Here is an 18,013-nt window from a genome sequence, read left to right as displayed (position 1 = left end):
CACAGATCTCTACTTCAGGAGGGTTAGAAAGGTCTGGTTTTCCTTGTGTTCATTTGTAATTTTAAGTTTTGCATTTACTCGTGCATGAATTAAAGCATGTTCTCTTTTTAAAAGTAAAACCGAGATTATTTATTGATTTATTCAGCATCAGTGTTTGCTTGGGAAGTTCTGAATTTGTAACCCACGCAAGTTCTCTGAATGTCTTGCACAGCATTGATGCGCTACCCTGAAAATCCAGTGCTAAAAGAGAGGAGATGGTGCTCGGTCTGGATCCAATAGTAATGTTGCCACAGGATACAAGAGATTAAAAAAAAATATCTAACTGTCAAAAGTAGATCCCAGTAACCCCTCTTCACACTCGCACCACCCAAACAATTTCCAACATTTGAATCTGAACTGCAATGAAGGTGCTGTATTAGCTCCCTCTGTGGTGGAATCACACACTTCAATGGCTGCAGTCCTTTTCAGTGCTGAGAAAAACAGCTGTAGCATTACAATGCACGAGTGCCAGCAGCAGGGCGTGTGTCCATGACAAGTTGAAGGTCTTCCATCTTTTGACTTCCAACGGGCAGATCTGTGGGACTTGCTAGTTATTTTCTGCTTGCTTTTTGGGTAACAAAAGCAGTGTGGTCTGGTGGCTTAGCAGATTAATACGTCCATTGTATGGGCCTATGTTCGACCCCATGTTCACAGGTTCAAATCCTGGCAGGTCCACTCTTTCATCCTTCTGAGGTCGATAAAATGAGTACCATTGAGTTGGGCAACAATAAACATCTGTTATTCAGTGCCAAGAAGCCTACGAGTGAATGTGCGCTTTACAAATACACATGTTATGTGTGGTACAAGAGTGACATAGAAAGCAGCAGTTACCAATGACCTGGAAGAAAATAAGAGACAATGGAGGGTCTGTGATATGGTGGGGCTTAATAAAAGGTGGGTCTCAGTGTGAGTTGTGGTTCTACTGCAGTTATTACAGGATTTGTATCGTATGAAAAAAGTAATCTTCTCATGGCACTCTAAGAGCTTGAATTAGTGTTTGGCCAGGAGAAATTCTATATCCGACAGCAATATATTTACCATGTCTGCCACAGGAGCAGGAGAAAAGCTGCCCATTTCAGATTTATTTGTCACTGCAGCACGGAAACATTAAATCTGCCAGTGGATGACAAGTAAAATGTCAGATACCACTGATGGGTTTACATTAAATGAGCAAATCCCAATGAATTTTCCAGCGTCTATGTGATGCTGTAGCTGGGATATTCACACATACGGGCAGGTACTAGAAATATATCTCTAATGAGGAAGTACACCATCAGCACCCACATTTCACATTAAGGGGTTGATTACGATGTCATTCAGAAGGGCTCCAAATCAGATTCGGTTTACCGAATCGGATTCGGAAGCCCTTAATCGGTTCCGAATCCGAACCAGACGGCATCCGGAAAGTCTGAGTCGTTCGGAGCCAAAACGTCTGTGTCTACGAGCCATGTTTCTGAATTACTCGGAAGCTTTCCAACCAAGCGATTACGATGTCAGATTTGGACAGCCCGTCCAAATCGGTTGTTCCAACTCCGATCGGCTGTCGGAATCTGACTGTGGAGTCCCGTAGCAGGCCCCCCTTCACCCGGGGCCTTCCGAATGGGGTCCTTGGGGGTACCCAAGGGACCCCCTTTTCCAACCATACACAGTGTGGCAGGCACCATGGGGTGCCCGCCACAGGATGATGATTTTCCCCAGCCACCCCTTCCTTCAATGGGAGCCTGTGTATTCGTTCGTAACACAGGCTTCCATTGAATTCAATGGGAGTCCGACCGAATCGTATCCAGAAGCATCCGGATGCATCATAAGCCGTCAGTCAGACTCCCTGATTCCGAGTCGGTCGGAAAGCATTCTGAGACCAATTCGGTCAGAATGCTTTCTGAATGGCATCGTAATCGACCCCTTAATATGCATGCAGTGGCGTCAGCATACTGTTTTTGAATCCTCAGTACTTGAAAAGGACGTTTTCCCCTGTTTCAAAACAGAGCGAAACTCCTATCGGCCTGCTCATGCAATGTTGCCCAGATCCATAGATGACAACCTTTTGAAATAACAAAGAAGGAGAATTTGAAAAAAAAAACAGGGGGCTGTATTTTCCCTATGGATTATCATTGAAGAAGAGGCAATTTTAGATGGGAGACTGCTAAAATAAAGTATTTTTTGGCTTTATAAAGCGAGTCTCCAGCCTGAATTTGACCTGTTGGCATGTATGCAGATCCTGCACTGACATTCCTGTGTGTATGCAAAAGTGTGTGTTGCATGTTTGGTGCCTGATAGCAGGTCTCCATGTTGGGTGTGAATGTGTATACTATGGTCAGTGAGATCCATTTTTGATTGCTTCTGGCTTAAATGTGGAAACATTTAAAGGTGTTGCTATAGCCTCCCAGACAGTGGAAGTTTATTGCCTTCATGAGCTGGGTTTGAGTGAAAGAGACAGGGCTGCCCTTTAAACTTCTATGTGACCTACATAGCTGGGGATTTCTGATTACTCCTTACTGAACAATGCCATATGGTTGATGGTAGGGGAATGGGGGGTAGTTGGGCAGTCGACAGATTCAATTATTAGTGGTAGAAAAGTTTCTAGACCAAGCCGGAGCCTTTTGTCTTCCCTTGAGTAACCAATCTAGGAAGGATGAAGAGAGCCAGGTGCAGAGAGTAACACCTATTGTGCTCATGTTATGGTAGCCTTGGTAGGACAATAAACAAAATTGGAACAGTTCTCCTACCTACTTTCGTCTTTGTTCTAAAGAACCACTCCTTTAGTCTCTTTAGAGTATCCAAGACTTGGATCCCACAGGGTGTTTTGAAAGAACCCTCACTCACCTACCTAGTGGGTGACATGCTTCATCATAGGCTTCCCACCCTGGTTGGCGAATACTCCCAGGGAGTGCTGCGACGCCTGATTACAGTGGAAAGGTTTTTTTTTGTGATCTCGTGACTGTGTATGTGTCGATGTGAGGTGATGGTTTAAAACTGGCTTGAGATTCCCTCTCTCTGGTAGTTAATTTATTTGTAGGATTATCAGTCAATATAAAAAGGAAGTGGTGGATAAGTGTGGGATGGTTAGTAGGTCCCACTTATCCTGGGTGTGGTCTACATGTTTCAGACACTTTCATCTGCCCATCTAGGTCAACGTGGCTTTCTTCAGGACCAAATACAAAGTGCTTGCACGCTTACTAAAGCATGCACGTGAGGGGTATCTGTAGTAAATATTTACAAATTCACACTCTGTGGCTTTATGAAAAGATTGGTGTAAATATACAATGAGAGAGAATTATCTTACAGCTATCCGGATTTTGGATCCCCCCACAAAAATCAGGCTTTCCCCTGAGTACTTACTTCATCAAGGCACCTCACCCACTGTTGCACCTCTAGCAGCCTCTGCAGTCCAGTACATGGAGGACTCGGGTCGGGCTGCTCCGTTAAATACTGAGTCGGATTCTGTTTTCCCACTTCAGTGCCGAGTGCCGTGATCAGCACTCAACCTCCCTTCCTGTAGTGGCGCGGATTGACCCCAATGCGTGTATACGTTGTACACAGCCGCGGTCCGTGCAGGTAACAGCGGTGGGGCAATGGGGCCGGGTAAGGGGGGATTTCGAGGGACGATGCAGAGGGGAAATAAAATAAATAATATTCCCTCTGCATAGTCCCTCGAAATCTCCCCCACCCAGCCCCACGCCCCACTGCTACCACCTGCACAGACCGCGGCTGGTTGTACACAGTGCTTTAAATGGAAAAAATAAGTGCAGGTATTCATTAAAATAAGCTAGAGGTGTGGCAAGTGGGTGGAACTAGGGACGGGGGTAAGAGCAAGATATGATGGTACATAATGGCTTCTGTACCAGTTGCAGCACATATCAAAACACATGAAATGCATTTATGTAAACGAAACCGGTTAACTCATTACACAAAATGAAGGCCAAACAGGAGATGTTAACATTTCCTCGTTTTGTAATATTTGCTGTTTCTTAATGCCCTACTGGTATTTATGGTTGTTTGGCATAATACTATATATTCTCAAGCTCGCGCACACAGAAAGAAACAAGCAGACGTACACAAAAGCATTCCACACATTCTCTTTAATATATCTCCTGAGAGTGTCCTGATACTCTTCCTCTTTCTTTCTGAAAAACAGGCACACACAAGCAGGCAAGCGCACAGACATAAGCAAACACTCACACTTAAGTCCATTACTGATTTCAGAACTCAGCAAATAAGTTTGAGCTATATAAAACTCTCCCTCAAAAATATCTGGCATTTGTATCTGAAAAAGTGGCAAATCCTAACTTCACCTGTCACCTCACTTTACATTCCTCCCTCCCTTGTCCTTCTAGGTTCGTCTCGTCTTTCCCCAAACCAAATGCATCAACAGTTGTCATGGGAGCTAATTCCTGGAGTGTTCCAACATTCCCTGCTGTGCATTACCCTATGGGCAGGGCTAAATTCACACCCATTGTCCCAGTACCCTGGTCAGTCCCTCTTATCTTATAAATGCAGTAATTAGTGTTTGCAGGCACACAAAGGGAAGCAGCTCCTGTGCTAAACATAAAGATAAAAAGAAAAACATCTTTGATGAAGGTTGAGGATTGTATTGCGCTGCCACATGCTTTGGTGGGGCCAGTGCAATACACTAAATGGGACTGGATGACTGTCTGGCAGTCCCAGCCCATTTCACTCATCTAATGGAGAGTTGGAGGGGGGGAGGCGGCGAAATCACTTTCAGCCGAATTGTCTTTGCACATCTGATCAACAGTACAGGCTCTGTCTAGACCCTGTCCTGTTAATCACAGCGTGCTGTAAGCCCTCTCAACACCCTGCAGTCTTGGGACATTCAAGCGACTGTCCTGAGCTGGAGGAGATGCCTAACCTGCGCCTGCCTGCCGCTGATCAGGGTACCGATACTCTCCCTGGCTAAAGAGAAGTACCGGTACGGACGGCAAGAAAATTTGGAAGTGCCGGTACTCTGTATCGGTGAGTACTGGCCCATTTAAAGCACTGGTTCTACATGAGGTGTCGTCACATGATCAGTGCTCCTTGTGAGATTCCTGTGATGTTGTCCTTCTTTGTTATCAGGGCAACGGAGTGCATTAGTATAGATGCAGTATTCCTTATGGTGATCGCCCACTTCCGAGTATCTCGATGTCTGTACACCCCTTCTATTTCAGATTAGTAGGCCGTTGGTTTTGCTACGGCAAGGATTGGGAATATTGGTTCAGAGAAACTCTAATAACCTAAATTGTAATTAGCTTATCCTGCCAATTCCAAGGGTCCAGAGGGGAAGTTCATTTTGTTTTGGATATCGACTTCTGTGTGTCCTCATGTTTTAACCCCGTCTCGTGTTTCTAATTCTCAATGTGGTAACATATTGTAGGCAGCACTCTTTTGTTGTACTTATTCTTGGAGAATTGCAAAGTAGCTTAGATTTTTTTCAGGTTCCCAGGGATAAATACAATAATTCCTTCACATCTTCGTGTATCTTTAGTTTACGTCAGTTGTTTCTGGCATTTGGTGGTTCCTCTTACTTGAGATGGTGTTAGTAAAAAACTTCCTAGGCGTTACTTGTGTCTTAGAATATCGATCCGCCCTTCATCCTGGGATCAGTGTTAGTATCCTATGTGCGATGTTCCCCTTTTCAGGTCTCACCTGGCGCAGCCTGCGCGCATGCGCAGTCTCGCTGGCAAGATTTAGTGTTAACAGGGTATTTTCTGTAAGGGGCTTTAAGCCCCGCCCCTCTGTTCCATTGGCCGCCGTCACCGTTTATGGTAAACGGTGGCCAGCCATTGGAACAGAGGTGTCGATGATGTTTTTGCTTGGCTTTTCGCGCCGTCCCATTTGGACGGACTCGCTTGCTTTGCGTTCGTCGGAAAAGGTTTCATATCTTTATGGGCCCAAACACATGGCCCCATAAAGATAAGAAACCTTTTCGCAGCCGAGGCCGTCCAAGTGGCTCGGCAGAAAAAGCCGAGCAAATACGTCATGGCGCCGCTTGTTTTGATGCTGTTAACCTCCAGGCTGAGCTGAATGGATTGGCTGCCCGCCGCGTCACTCGCGAAAAGGACATGGTACAGCCTACTTCGGAGTCTCATCCGTCGATCTAGAAAAGGGACCCATTATCAAAGGCGTCTGCTGTAGAGTGGTTTCAGAAGTGTGGATGCTAGGCGTGCATGTCAGAAGGTGACTGAAAAATGCGCAACAGTAGTTGTGAAAAAACAAGACGTCGTTCAGCAAACAGAATGTATACAATTTATACACATCAGCAGTCGTTTAGAAGTGGCAGGTATCTATTTTAAAAGTTGGAACCTTTTAACATTTAAAAATGTCGTATCGCTATATACGTGAATATAACTATCTCATTGAAGTTATATTTACATTTATTTGATCTGTAATTTAATAAAATGTTTCATTTGTGTCTGCTGTCGATCATTGACTCGTTAAAGATGACGCCTTCGCAGGGGAGAACAGTGGCTGCAGACAGGGCTTTAGTCCGCTCTCTATGTTTACATCGCGGGCTCTACTCGAAGCGTTGTCGGTTGGGGGTGTGCTTGAGCGCTGGACCCGGTCTGTGGTGGTTGCGAATTGGGTAAAGGGGTCGGGGACTAACGGGAGAGGGCAGGAGCGGACGCCCGGGGGAGTGGGCCACTCCGCACTGTCAAGTGGTGCCGGTTCAGGAGGTTCCAAGGGGGCCAGAGACAGCAGCCTTCTGGCGGACATGAATGTACCCCGGGGCAGGTGCGGGACGAGAAGTGACCGAGAGAATGGGGCGGACAGCAGCTTTTGAGCGCCGCCCCCTGTCGGTGACTGAGCCGCCAGCATAGCCGCAGCCATGTCGGCTATCTCTGCATCGGAGAAGGTGGATGGATTCACGCACAAATCCGTGCGTAAGGCGCAGAGCCAGAAGCACTCCCAAGGCTCGTCGCAGTTCCGTAGTCAGGGCAGTGTGGTGGAGCTCTCACCACTGCCACAACTCTGAGGTGAGAGGGCCTTGTGGGTGTACTGTGCAGTGCGATAGGAGGCTTGTAAGGCGCTTCCACTCAGTATTATAGTATAATTGTATGTCCTCCTTAGCACTACTTAACAGGTAAACTCAGTATGTGATGTGTGAGTAGTTTATCCCGTTTGTTCTTGTATCTTTGCTACAGTAGAAGCTATTATTATGCTTCCACTTGAAACACTGGCTTCTACAGGGGCAATTAGGTCGTGTGCTTGATGCCAGTTACCTCCCCTTATGTTGTCATTCTAGACATCACAAAAGCTTTAAGTCATTGTAAACAGATATTGATATTTCAGGCCTCTACAGTGCGCGTGGCACTCTAGAAATCATATATAGCATGCTGTTTGATGAGCGTTAATTCACTGTGATAGTTTATATGTGATGTACAAGACTAGTTAAGACCCCTGTCACTCGTCGGACATTGAAGTGTATGTTTAATGCATATTGCATTGATCAGTCGTGATTTGAGGTAGGCCTTCAAACCGGGGACACTTACTCCTCATAGAATGCTGTTTGTAAATCCAAAGGGCATAAACTGTATAACGCAGGCAGTCCACCTCATAGGAGGTTATTCACAAAGTCCCACTGCAAGATAAGGAAAAATTAAGAACACGCACATTTCATACGCTAAGAAACTTAGACCTGCAGCCTCAACCGTAGTAAAGATAATTGGCAGGTCATGAGTTAATACTGGGTACAGAATCATGTTAAAATGTGTCCTGCTAATCGCATATGGTAACTTCCTAACCTGATTAGTGAGTGTTACAAGATAGGCAGCGTTCGCTTCCCCTCTTGCTCGCTCCCTCCCTGTCTCCATCGAGATGTGCGTGCGTGGACAGCATATGTGCAAGCGTACGCTTTCCCTCTTCCTCTCTCCCTCCCTACCTCCATCAGGCCCCCCCACCAGCATACACACACCGAATGCAGATCAGGTGGTTCGACGCTTCTGGCTTCCAACCACTTCTTGCTTTGGCTGCTCGATGCAGGTGTAAAGTTTTCAGGTTGTGGATACGCCGCGCCGCCAGAGGAACCCATGGAATTGTTGGGATCTTTGTACGCTTGTGTTTTGGGGCCGCCTGGACCATGCCCGGCAGGAGGATGTCCTGTTGCCTCTGGAGGTATCACTTTGGGATCGCGCTAGTGCTTTCCAGGGTGGCCCTGCCCTTGGCTAAGAACCTGTAGGCGGTGTCTTGGAGCTCTCGCAATCAGAAGTAAGTTTTCACGTTGTCACTAACCCCAGGGTCTGCTGCGCTAGCACCGCCCCGTCCATACTAATATACCTGCTACTACAGTTATCATGGCTTCTGGGATCTGTCCGTGCACCCCTCTCTTCAGCCCACCTGAGTTGGAAAACGCCTACTTCACCGCTTAATGGAAGCGCCTACTGGTGAAGTGCAAAGTAATTGGGCAATACCGTGTTTGGAACGGGTAGGACACTGTATCCAGATCCAGGGGTGGAGGCAGCCTTTTGGGGAGGGAGGAGGGGGGAGGTTCTGAATCCGGGGCCTGGGACGCAGGAGCTACACTTATAGGCGGGAGAAACGTGGCATCTTTCACACACTAGCCTAGCGCACACTGCGTTCACGGGAGTCGAAGGGCGGAGGGGTGGCCTTCGGGGTTCAAGACATGGAGATAGGTCACTTTATACTACGCTTTATAAGCCACTCTATTTGCCTATATTACTACCAAGTACCTTAAGCCAGGCTCATGTACTTTTCGTCCACTGTTTGCCACACTCCGTATTGCTGTCTCTTGCTCCATATGCCTCTTCCCACCCCGTCCTTGATGCGCTCCCCCCTCCTCCTTGCTTTTTTGCCCATTTGCTTGTCCACCCAGTTCCATTTTGCTCTATCTCCAGCCCATTTGCCCACCCCTACGCTTCAGATTGCGCTCTCTGTCTTGTGCTTCCTTACACCAGTGCCCCCCACCTACTTAAGAAACCAGCATTTGCAATGCAATAGGTCTCGCATTTACGCGAGTTTGAGCTATTGACATTGCAAATAATACCTTTTATTTTTGTTTTTGTTTTAAAAACATAAATAAAAGGCATTGTCATTTACAATGCCAATAGCTTTAACTCCTGTAACTGCGAGATCTATTGCATTGCAAATGCTTGTTTTCTCCTCTTTTCAGTTCAACTATGTTTCACATGAAGCATCGCTCCGCCATTCATCCTGGGATTAGTGATAGTATACTTATTACTGTATCCCTTTTCTTGGTAGGAGCCAGAATCATCACAACCTACTGTGAGAGCTGGTACCTCACACAAAGAATTTCCCCCAAACCAGTTCCTCAACTGTAGACTGTCAATCCACATCCCATGTCTGGAAACTAAGGGGCATATATACTAGAAAATGATGCAGCGCCAACTTGCTGCGCTGAGCTGCGTCATTAGTAAAGTGCAGGGATGCATTATATTTACAGCAATATGATGCATCCCTGTGCTTTCCTCTGCACTGGCGTTCAATTGGCTGAGTAGCGCCAACACAGGCACCCTTGCACAATGGTGCATGGTTGCCTGCGTTGCAGGGATGGATGATTGTTTTTGTGCTGGATGGGACCTTCCTGCACAAAAACAATCATTGATCACGTTTTGCTCTTTCTGTACGTGCTGCAGAATGCAGCACATATAGAAAGAGCAAAAAATGCGGAGAAATAATGGTGTTTCCCCTTGTTGCGTCAATTTAACGCCTCCTCTGCAGAGGCGTTAGAATCTGATGCATTTCCAGGTTTCTGAAACCTTGTCAATCTGGGTATATGTCAGGTTCCATGCATGTTGCATGTTGTGGCCCCCTTTCAAGCAGAGTATTGCGTGAAAGGGGGCTATATTTACAAGGACATGAATAGCCGAGTAGAGTGGCCTTGTAAATATGGTTCAGCAATGTGTGCCACGGGCGTGTCAAAAAAAGTGAAGCTCCGGTGGCACATGGGCCTTGTAATTATGACTCTGTGCATCAAAGTGGGACCCAAACATTCCAACTTCTCAGTTCTAAGCTGCTTCACTGACCAAAGGCAGCTTTACTGACCAAGGGCGAGGACACCCCACAGAACAGTTATAGAAAGCTGCGTAGTCAGTCTGCCTGGGACATTGGAGCATTGCCTGTCTGCTGAGAGAGAAGGGGAAGCACCTTGTCCAATAGGAGCTGTCTGCCAAGGAGGAGAAGCCCACCTGCTGAGTCCGGGTGCGGAGTGGCCTAAAAGGAGCAGTTTACCAAGGGAGTGTGTTTTGAGCAGACCTGCATGAACCAGAGGATTCCCAGTCCTCCATGCCCCGGTAAAGACCAAAGGGCATATTTATTAACAAAACATGCAGGGCAGCGTAGCAAGTCACCTTGCTGTGCTTCATGATAGGGAAAGGGCAGGAGTGCACCGTACTTAACATTGTATGGCACATTCCTGTCTTTTACCTTTGCTGGCGCACATGGTGCTGCCAAGCGCCAACACAGGCACCCTTGCACCATGGTGTAAGTGTGCCTGCATTGTAAGCAGGATTGTTTTTGTGCACCATCCTGCACAAAAACAATCCTAAGAGGCATTTTCCTCTTTCTATATGTGGATGCATAATGCAGCAAACGTAGAAAGAAGAAACAACGAGGAGAAATACAAATATTTCTCCTTGTTGTGCCTCTGGTGGGTAGGCATACAATTCTGGCACGTTCCCAGGTCTTGGTATATCTAGTAATTCGTCAGAATACATAGGTGGATGCATGGGAACATCCACTCTCCACCCATGTAACGCCCTCACCACGTAGTGTAACCCAAGGCAGAAACTTGCGTTGCCTTATGTTGTTTTAGATTTACCAAGCCACGCAGAGCCAAACAGGGTGATGTTGCATGGCTTGATAGATCTAATTACAGGTTTTGCGCCACCCTGCATCCACTTGGTTGTGCAGAGTGACGCAAAATCTATAATTAATATGCCCCCAAGTTCGTCAGCCATGATTCACCAGAGTACCCACTTCTGCAGCAGCCACAGAGGAAGACTGTGCCTTCACTGTACCGGAGGACATCCCCCCCAAGACCACAGGAAAGGGTCCCCTGTTGTGAGGTTTGGGGCTGCGTGCCCAAAGTGCCTTTGTTAAGCTGCTGCACACTTCATGGCTAATATGAAGTGAAGGGTGTGGAGCTGCTGAAATTAGCCCTCATGACTGCGAGAGCAGCTCTTCGCCCTGTGCGGCCAATAGCTGCACGCCCGCTCTTGAAACATTTGAGTATGGGCCATGATCAGATAGCACCGACACAGAAAAACAATGACTGAGAATTGGCTAAACAGCATTTGGTGAGAATTTGAAAGATAACAGCAACGCGTATACCTAGTGGCAGTCCGTGCAGGTAAGGATGGTGGGCAGGGGCGGGCTGGAGCAAGGAAGTCGACAGACAGCGGAATGGGGAACAATAAATAAATAAATAAATCCTATTCTGACGACCGTCAACATCCCCTCCAACTCCCGTCCCACTGCGCTTACCTGCACAGACCGCTACTGCGTATACCAGACATGCCTATTCAAATAGTACAATCTGGCCTACAGGTCACAGGCTACAAGAAAGCTGCTCCACACTGCCACTGAGAGCCTGCATCTGCTCTTAGTTCTGGGACTTTTTTCTCTGTGTAGTGAACCCCATATACCCTATTGTGTGCATAAAAGCAGTGCTTGTCTTCATTAAGGACCATAACACACTTTGGTACTTCCTTTTTAGGTCTCGCCTAGTGACACAGCGCATGCGCTCCTCGCCTTGGCGAGATCTATTGTCGTCGCTTTTTGGACGGAAGGGAGACAGGAGATGTGCACTAGCCCGAACAGCCGATGTGCACGCTCACGGCGTCTCTATCAGCTTGCCCCCAGGCAGCAGATGGGCACGCGCACGGTGTCTCTTCACTTTCGAGCGCTCCCACGGGGCACTTTCACTATTGCGCGCTCGATCTCAGCCTGCCTTTTCTGCGCTTGCCAAGTTAGACAATGACAAGTTCTCGTCCCTAAAAATGCGTGCTGGTGCCAACCACCTGCAACCACTACTTAGATTAAGCAATGGGGCTCGTTTGTTGATGTTACGAGATCTCTATCATCACCTAACAGTAATCTTGCATCAGTCTAAGCCAGACGCACGCCTGCATCACTTTGTGTACTGGCACCACGCCTTCTTTGGCACTGCTGCATGTACAAGTTGCCCCTTCGCCGCCCCGCAGCTGCTGCCGGAGGGCCCGGTCCAGGGCTTCCCGCACAACCTGCTCTTTGTCATGGTAAGAGCTCCTTGGAGCGTTGCATGTGTTGTGTTGTATCATCACTCTAGCTCAAAGACAGCCATGCATAACATCACACCACTCTTCCACTTTTGGCTTTGCGTAAATGTATGGCAGAGTAAACCTTGAGGTGGACACACAGATCTTGTGATACATTTTAAACCATATTTCCACAGAAAGGGCGAGTTGTTTGGTTTGACTCGTAGCCTGATCACTTTCTGTTCGCGCCCACTAAAGGGTGCGCGCTCTGGTTAAAGTATGTGTGCTACCTATCCAGTACCAGCGGTGGGTGTATCATTTGCACTGCTGTTTAAACAATGTATGCTATGTTTTTTGGGGGGGAGGGGGGCATTGTTCACTGCTACAGCCTATTACTACTATGTATAAGCTTACACTGCTGTGCAAGATGTGTGCAGATGTCGCTGATACCTGTTGTGTGTATATAGTTTGCGCTGCTGTTCAAGCTGTGTACTTTGAGGTCACTGCTCCTTCCTGTCCCTCTCTGTGTCCATCAGGTCCCTTCTGCTTCCATTTTCAAACGGGCCATTACTTCACAAGGTAGCGTACTACCCATTTGCTCATGCAGTACTGCGCCTTTAATCCTGCTTTTGATAGATCAGGCTAATTTGTACTGCCTTAACACACGATAGCGTCTTACCATACAGACTTTTGTTCGACCTTTGTTCGCTCTCGGTTTCCGTTCCTATACAGTCTCTCCACCCTCCATTCTGTGACAAGGCTGGTCAAAGCCAAACGTTGCGATGCACAGACACTGTATGTGTTTCAAGCCACTATTAAAAACAAATACATTAATATGCATAGCATGCGTTCAGTTACTGCATCTAGCCACAGTGCCACCATAATCATCTTGCAACACAGCATTATCCTACTGGACGCTCCCTCCCTGTCTCCATCAGGCCCCTTCTGCTTTTATTGTATGCCACTGCTACAACTCTTGCTCGCTCGCTCCCTCCCTCCCTCCCTCCATCAGGCCCCTTCTGCTTTTATTATATGCCGCTGCTATTCGCTTTCCCATTTGCTCGCTTGCTCCCTTCTTTCCTTCCCATACAGTCTCTTCATCCTCCATTCTGTGCCAAGGCTGGTCAAAGGCAAATGTTGCTATACATGGACACTGTATGTGTTTTAAGCCACTATTACAAAGCATTTGCAATGCAATAGGTCTCGCATTTACGCAAGTTTGAGCTATTGACATTGCGAATAACAATGCCTTTTATGTTTGTTTTTGTTTTAAAAACATAAATAAAAGACATTGTCATTTACAATGCCAATAGCTTTAACTCGTGTAACTGCGAGACCTATTGCATTGAAAATGCTTGTTCTTTAAAGAAAAGCACTGATCTGGACACCCAATTATTGTGTCTACTGTGTGTATTGTTCGAGTTCTGAATCTCTACTCCCGCACACCACCTCTCTGAGATGCCTTAGACGGCTCGTCCTCGCTGCCCTGAGAGTCAAGTGCAGTAAGGGTGTATTTTGGTGCAGTTAGCAATGCCAGTGTAGGCCAGACCCTAAGAAACTTGTGGTAAATGGGAGCAACCACCAAGAATGAGGGCCTGTAGTAACTTCTTGCTTTGTGGTATCCCTGAACAGGTTCTGGCACTGATATTATTTAGGATTTTACACCTCATTCTTTTCTATGAAATTTACTTCTGTTCTGGAGCTGCAATAAAGGTGGACGCTGCGGTGTTAGCGCAGCGTTAACACAGCAGAATTTCTGCATCTGCCCAGTTCTGAGCAGATTCATTGCTAACCCCCTCCACTAAATTCAGTCTCATGTCATGTTTGAATTGATTGTGCGGTTTGCTTGAAAAGGAGGTTTCTAAGGATATCCCTGGATGTGGCTTAGGGTGGGTTGAGCTGTGTGATTCTGGTGGGAAGCCTGTTCAAGAGTTTAGCCGCTGGGGGGTAAGTGAAGCTGGGAAGCAAGAGTAACCCTTGAAGTCCATTTGGTTTTGTGTATAGTGAACTGTGGTATAAGATGGGGTGGAGGAGTCTGTTGGGGTGTAAGGGATGACTTTAATACAGAGGTAGGCCAAGGCAGTTCTATTCAAGCATTTGAACAATATACTCATTATCTGGAACTTTAGTCTATTCCTTACTTCGAGTCAGTGGAGGTTTTGTAGGAATTCTGTCCCTTTTTAGGTCGAGCCTGAGCCCGCGCGCATGCGCTGCACTGTGAGGCTTCTTGTAAGCACTCTAAACTACTCCGTGTGGGTCTGACTCCCCCCCCCCCCCCCCCACGCATAGGATTGGCTTTTGCATGTGTCTTTCAAGAATGAAAGCACGCAAATGGGTAAAGGCGGGTGCATGTCCCACCTCTTTTTGTAATGTTGACTCCCACAGCGTTTTGCTCTCTGGAGCGAGCAGCGGTGTGCAGGGCGGCAGCTGCATTCCTGTGCCCGCCCCCACCACTCCTCTTGAGCTGCTTGTTTTCATTTGTAGAGTTTTTCAAAGAGGAAGAAGGGAAGGTGCACTCGAAATGAAGTCAATCAGTCCAATCCAATATATTCCAAAAAGTTCCTTCTTTTATTGAGTTCAGTTTAAAAACCAGCAAACAGCCAACGTGTTTCGTCACAAATGTGACTTCATCAGGGCACAGAAACGTCCAATCAATAAATTGGAGAAAATGAGTAGATCTAGAGGGAACGTATAAGCGCTCTACAATCTGGCAAAATATGCCATAAGTAGATCAAATGAGAAAGTTTGAAATCACCATATCAAAATATTATACGTATTCAGAAAAATGTGGGCTTGTATTCACTTTCCAAGTATAGGGTATCTAGTCACGTGAATTCCAAAAGTACAATAGCAGAAGTGGCACCGCTCGCTGCCGACCGCCGGGGCACTCATGGGTATGAAGCGTAGGTGGAACACCGTAAGAAAAGGCTCAGGTCTAATGCGCGGAAGCGCAGGCACTTCTGCATTAGACCTGGGTCTTTTCTTACGGTGTTCCACCTACGCTTCATACCCATGAGTGCCCCGGCGGTCGGCAGCGAGCGGTGCCACTTCTGCTATTGTACTTTTGGAATTCACATGACTAGATACCCTATTCTTGGAAAGTGAATACAAGCCCACATTTTTCTGAATACGTATAATATTTTGATATGGTGGTTTCACACTTTCTCATTTGATCTACTTATGGCATGTTTTGTCAGATTGTAGAGCGCTTATACGTACTCTCTAGATCTACTCATTTTCTCCAATTTATTGATTGAACGTTTCTGTGCCCTGATGAAGTCACATTTGTGACGAAACGCGTTGGCTGTTTGCTGGTTTTTAAACTGAACTCAATAAAAGAAGGAACTTTTTGGAATATATTGGATTGGACTGATTGACTTCATTTTGAGTGCACCTTCCCTTCTTCCTCTTTAAAAAACTTTCTGAGTTTTTACATCCTTGGACGGCGGATGTAGGAAGTGTTTTGCACCATCAATTTACTGACTTGACTTTGGAATTAGATGTGCTTAACTTGGTCAGCCGTTTTGCTCATTTTTTGTTAATTGTTTTCATTTGCAGCCTGCGCTCCATGTTTGCACCCCCTCCCACTCTTCCTGGTTTGTTAATATTTGTAGCGCGGTCCGCTTTCACTTTGGGGACCATGCTTGTTTATTTAATTAATTTGCCGCGCGATTTGCTTTCACTTTTGCGGCTGTTCTTGTTTTCTTTCTTGTTTCATACCCGTCTTAGCTTTTTTTTGTTTTTTGTGTTTGGGGCGGACTTGTATAGACCTAACTTGCCAGCACGTATTGTAGCCCTTTACATGAGCACCGGTCATGTTGAGCCAAAGCCGAAACTAGCACCTGGTTCCCCGGTTTCCCAAGTCAGCAGCTCTGGTGAAAACGCTACACCCGATCCCATTCCATGTCTCGATGGCTCTCCATGCCTTGAACATTACAAACGGGCCCTGGTACTGGGTGACCTGTTCCCAGAAATAAATGCCGCTTAGGCAACTCATTTAGCACCCCCGATTTCCCCTCTCCGTCTCCTATTTCCAATGCTCCTAGGAGCGGAGGAGAAGGGGCAGAGGGAGGGGGAGACATCAGCCTACAGGCTGCACTGCACCTAGCCTCACCATTAAAAACAAGCCTTGGGGGGGAGGGAGTTGGACGGTTCGGCACCTTATGCCTCCTAGGGCAGCATGCCCTTAATTTGTGGTTGTTTGCTGTAATACTGAAACCTGCAACATTCTTCTCTACCTCTCGGTACGTTTGCATTCCTCAACGCCGCCGTACCTCCGGGTTGACGGCACAGGGCTGTGTGATCCTACAAAAATCCAACTGTGTTCTCCGCGGCCGGCCCGCAGGGTTGTAGGCTCTCTGCTGTGTACCGTAAAGTTTAAATAAAGGTCTTTAAAAAAAAAAAAAAAAAAAACAAGCCTTGGGAAAGCCAATAAGCTCGCCTATACGAGAGCTATTGGCTTTGTCAATGTTTTTCTCCAAGTTGCCCAGCGGCCGCACAGCTGTGCAACACTGCAACATGATGAAAAAATATTGACAAAGCCTATAGATCTTATGTTGGCGAGACCTATTGGCTTTGCCAATGCTTATTTTGTAGGGCAGCACCACATTGTCTCGTTGTGTGAACTCTTTGAAGTCTGCCTGGTTTCCATAGCATTAACACTCGCTGGATAATGTATTGGGTGCCAAATAGGCCTGGGTACAATTTTAATTACCCAGGAGAAATTCACAAAATTTGCGAACTTCACATAAAGCAAAATCTCTTTACATTTCGCTATATGCGATGTTGCATTAATTTTTGGCTACAGGAGACTGGTTAATGCAGAACATGTTTCTCTTGAGAGAAGTATTCTTGGCAACCGGTGCCGTGCGTGACTTACCTGTAAGATACACCAAATCATGTTTCGCAGGACCTTCCTACGCGGTTCAAGCTGGAAGAGCAAACTCTTGGATAAAGCGCTTATTTGAGATTGAGTGGCACTATACGTTTTCGCCTGTTTTAGTGCAGATAAGATGGTTACTCAAGAGTGGGTGGCAGAGGAACGAGTGACGACGCTTTGAGGATGTGGCGAGGATCTAAAAGGGGAAGTTGAGCGTCGGCTCTCTCCGCTTTGTTACTTCTCGAAGGTTGCTGGTTTTTAGGTATTTCTGAGTGTCGACAGTGTATGAACGTGTGAAGATCTCCGTCGCGAGGATGCCCCTGGCACGGCGCTGGTAGCTTGAAACGCTGCTGCGAGGAAGGGGTGTCCACTGTATAGCATGGCCTAGATGGGCACCTCCGCGAGGGCCTCCCGCCCAGATTAACACGCGACGGCCGCCCTCGCCCTGCCTGGCAGCTATGCACCGCTGCGAATGTCTCAGCTTCCTGGCACGGCCGTGCAGGGGTGGGCAGGAAGTCGGTCAGCTCCGGTGAAGCTCTCGCGGCTCTCCTTCCAGGCTGCGCGGCAATGCCAGCAACACCGAGTGCCACGCTGGGACCGGAGAGGGCCCTTGTACCCAGCGAGTCCCGGCGCCGCCGGACTGGGTCCAAGTTCAGCTTCTAGGCGCTGGTGAGAGCTGGAACCCTAAAGGTGCGAACATGGGAGACTCGGCGGAGCGAGGTAGGTGGCTGTGGTAGAAAAAAAACGTCTGAAACGCTAACTTCCTCCTCGCTTCCCTTTTTATAAATCATCTGTATTTCTGTTTTCTTGCTTGCACTTTCAGTTAAAAGGAAACCTACCTGCCCTCAATTAGTCGTCCCAGTAGCATTTTAGCAGTGTTTGAAGC

General features: G+C 47.1%; 1 protein-coding gene across 5 annotated transcripts in view; it reads left to right on the top strand.

Moving 5' to 3' along the window:
• The window catches only part of GMIP (GEM interacting protein), a 266,944-nt gene that overhangs the window by 86,979 nt on the left and 161,952 nt on the right, over positions 1 to 18,013 (top strand). For 2 of the 5 annotated variants that reach the window (XM_085654268.1, XM_085654266.1), the window contains exon 1: positions 17,349 to 17,847. The exons of the other annotated variants lie outside the window; for them this stretch is intronic. In XM_085654268.1, the coding sequence (XP_085510394.1) occupies positions 17,826 to 17,847 (22 nt within the window). In that variant the 5' untranslated portion in view covers positions 17,349 to 17,825. Of the gene's footprint in view, positions 1 to 17,348; positions 17,848 to 18,013 lie in introns of those variants that run through there. 5 annotated transcript variants of the gene reach the window in all.

Source organism: Triturus cristatus, chromosome 4_1, assembly GCF_964204655.1.
Source record: "Triturus cristatus chromosome 4_1, aTriCri1.1, whole genome shotgun sequence".
NCBI classification, from domain to species: Eukaryota; Metazoa; Chordata; class Amphibia; order Caudata; family Salamandridae; genus Triturus; species Triturus cristatus.
Note: the sequence above shows the minus strand (reverse complement) of the source record. Positions and strands in the feature narration are given on the sequence as shown.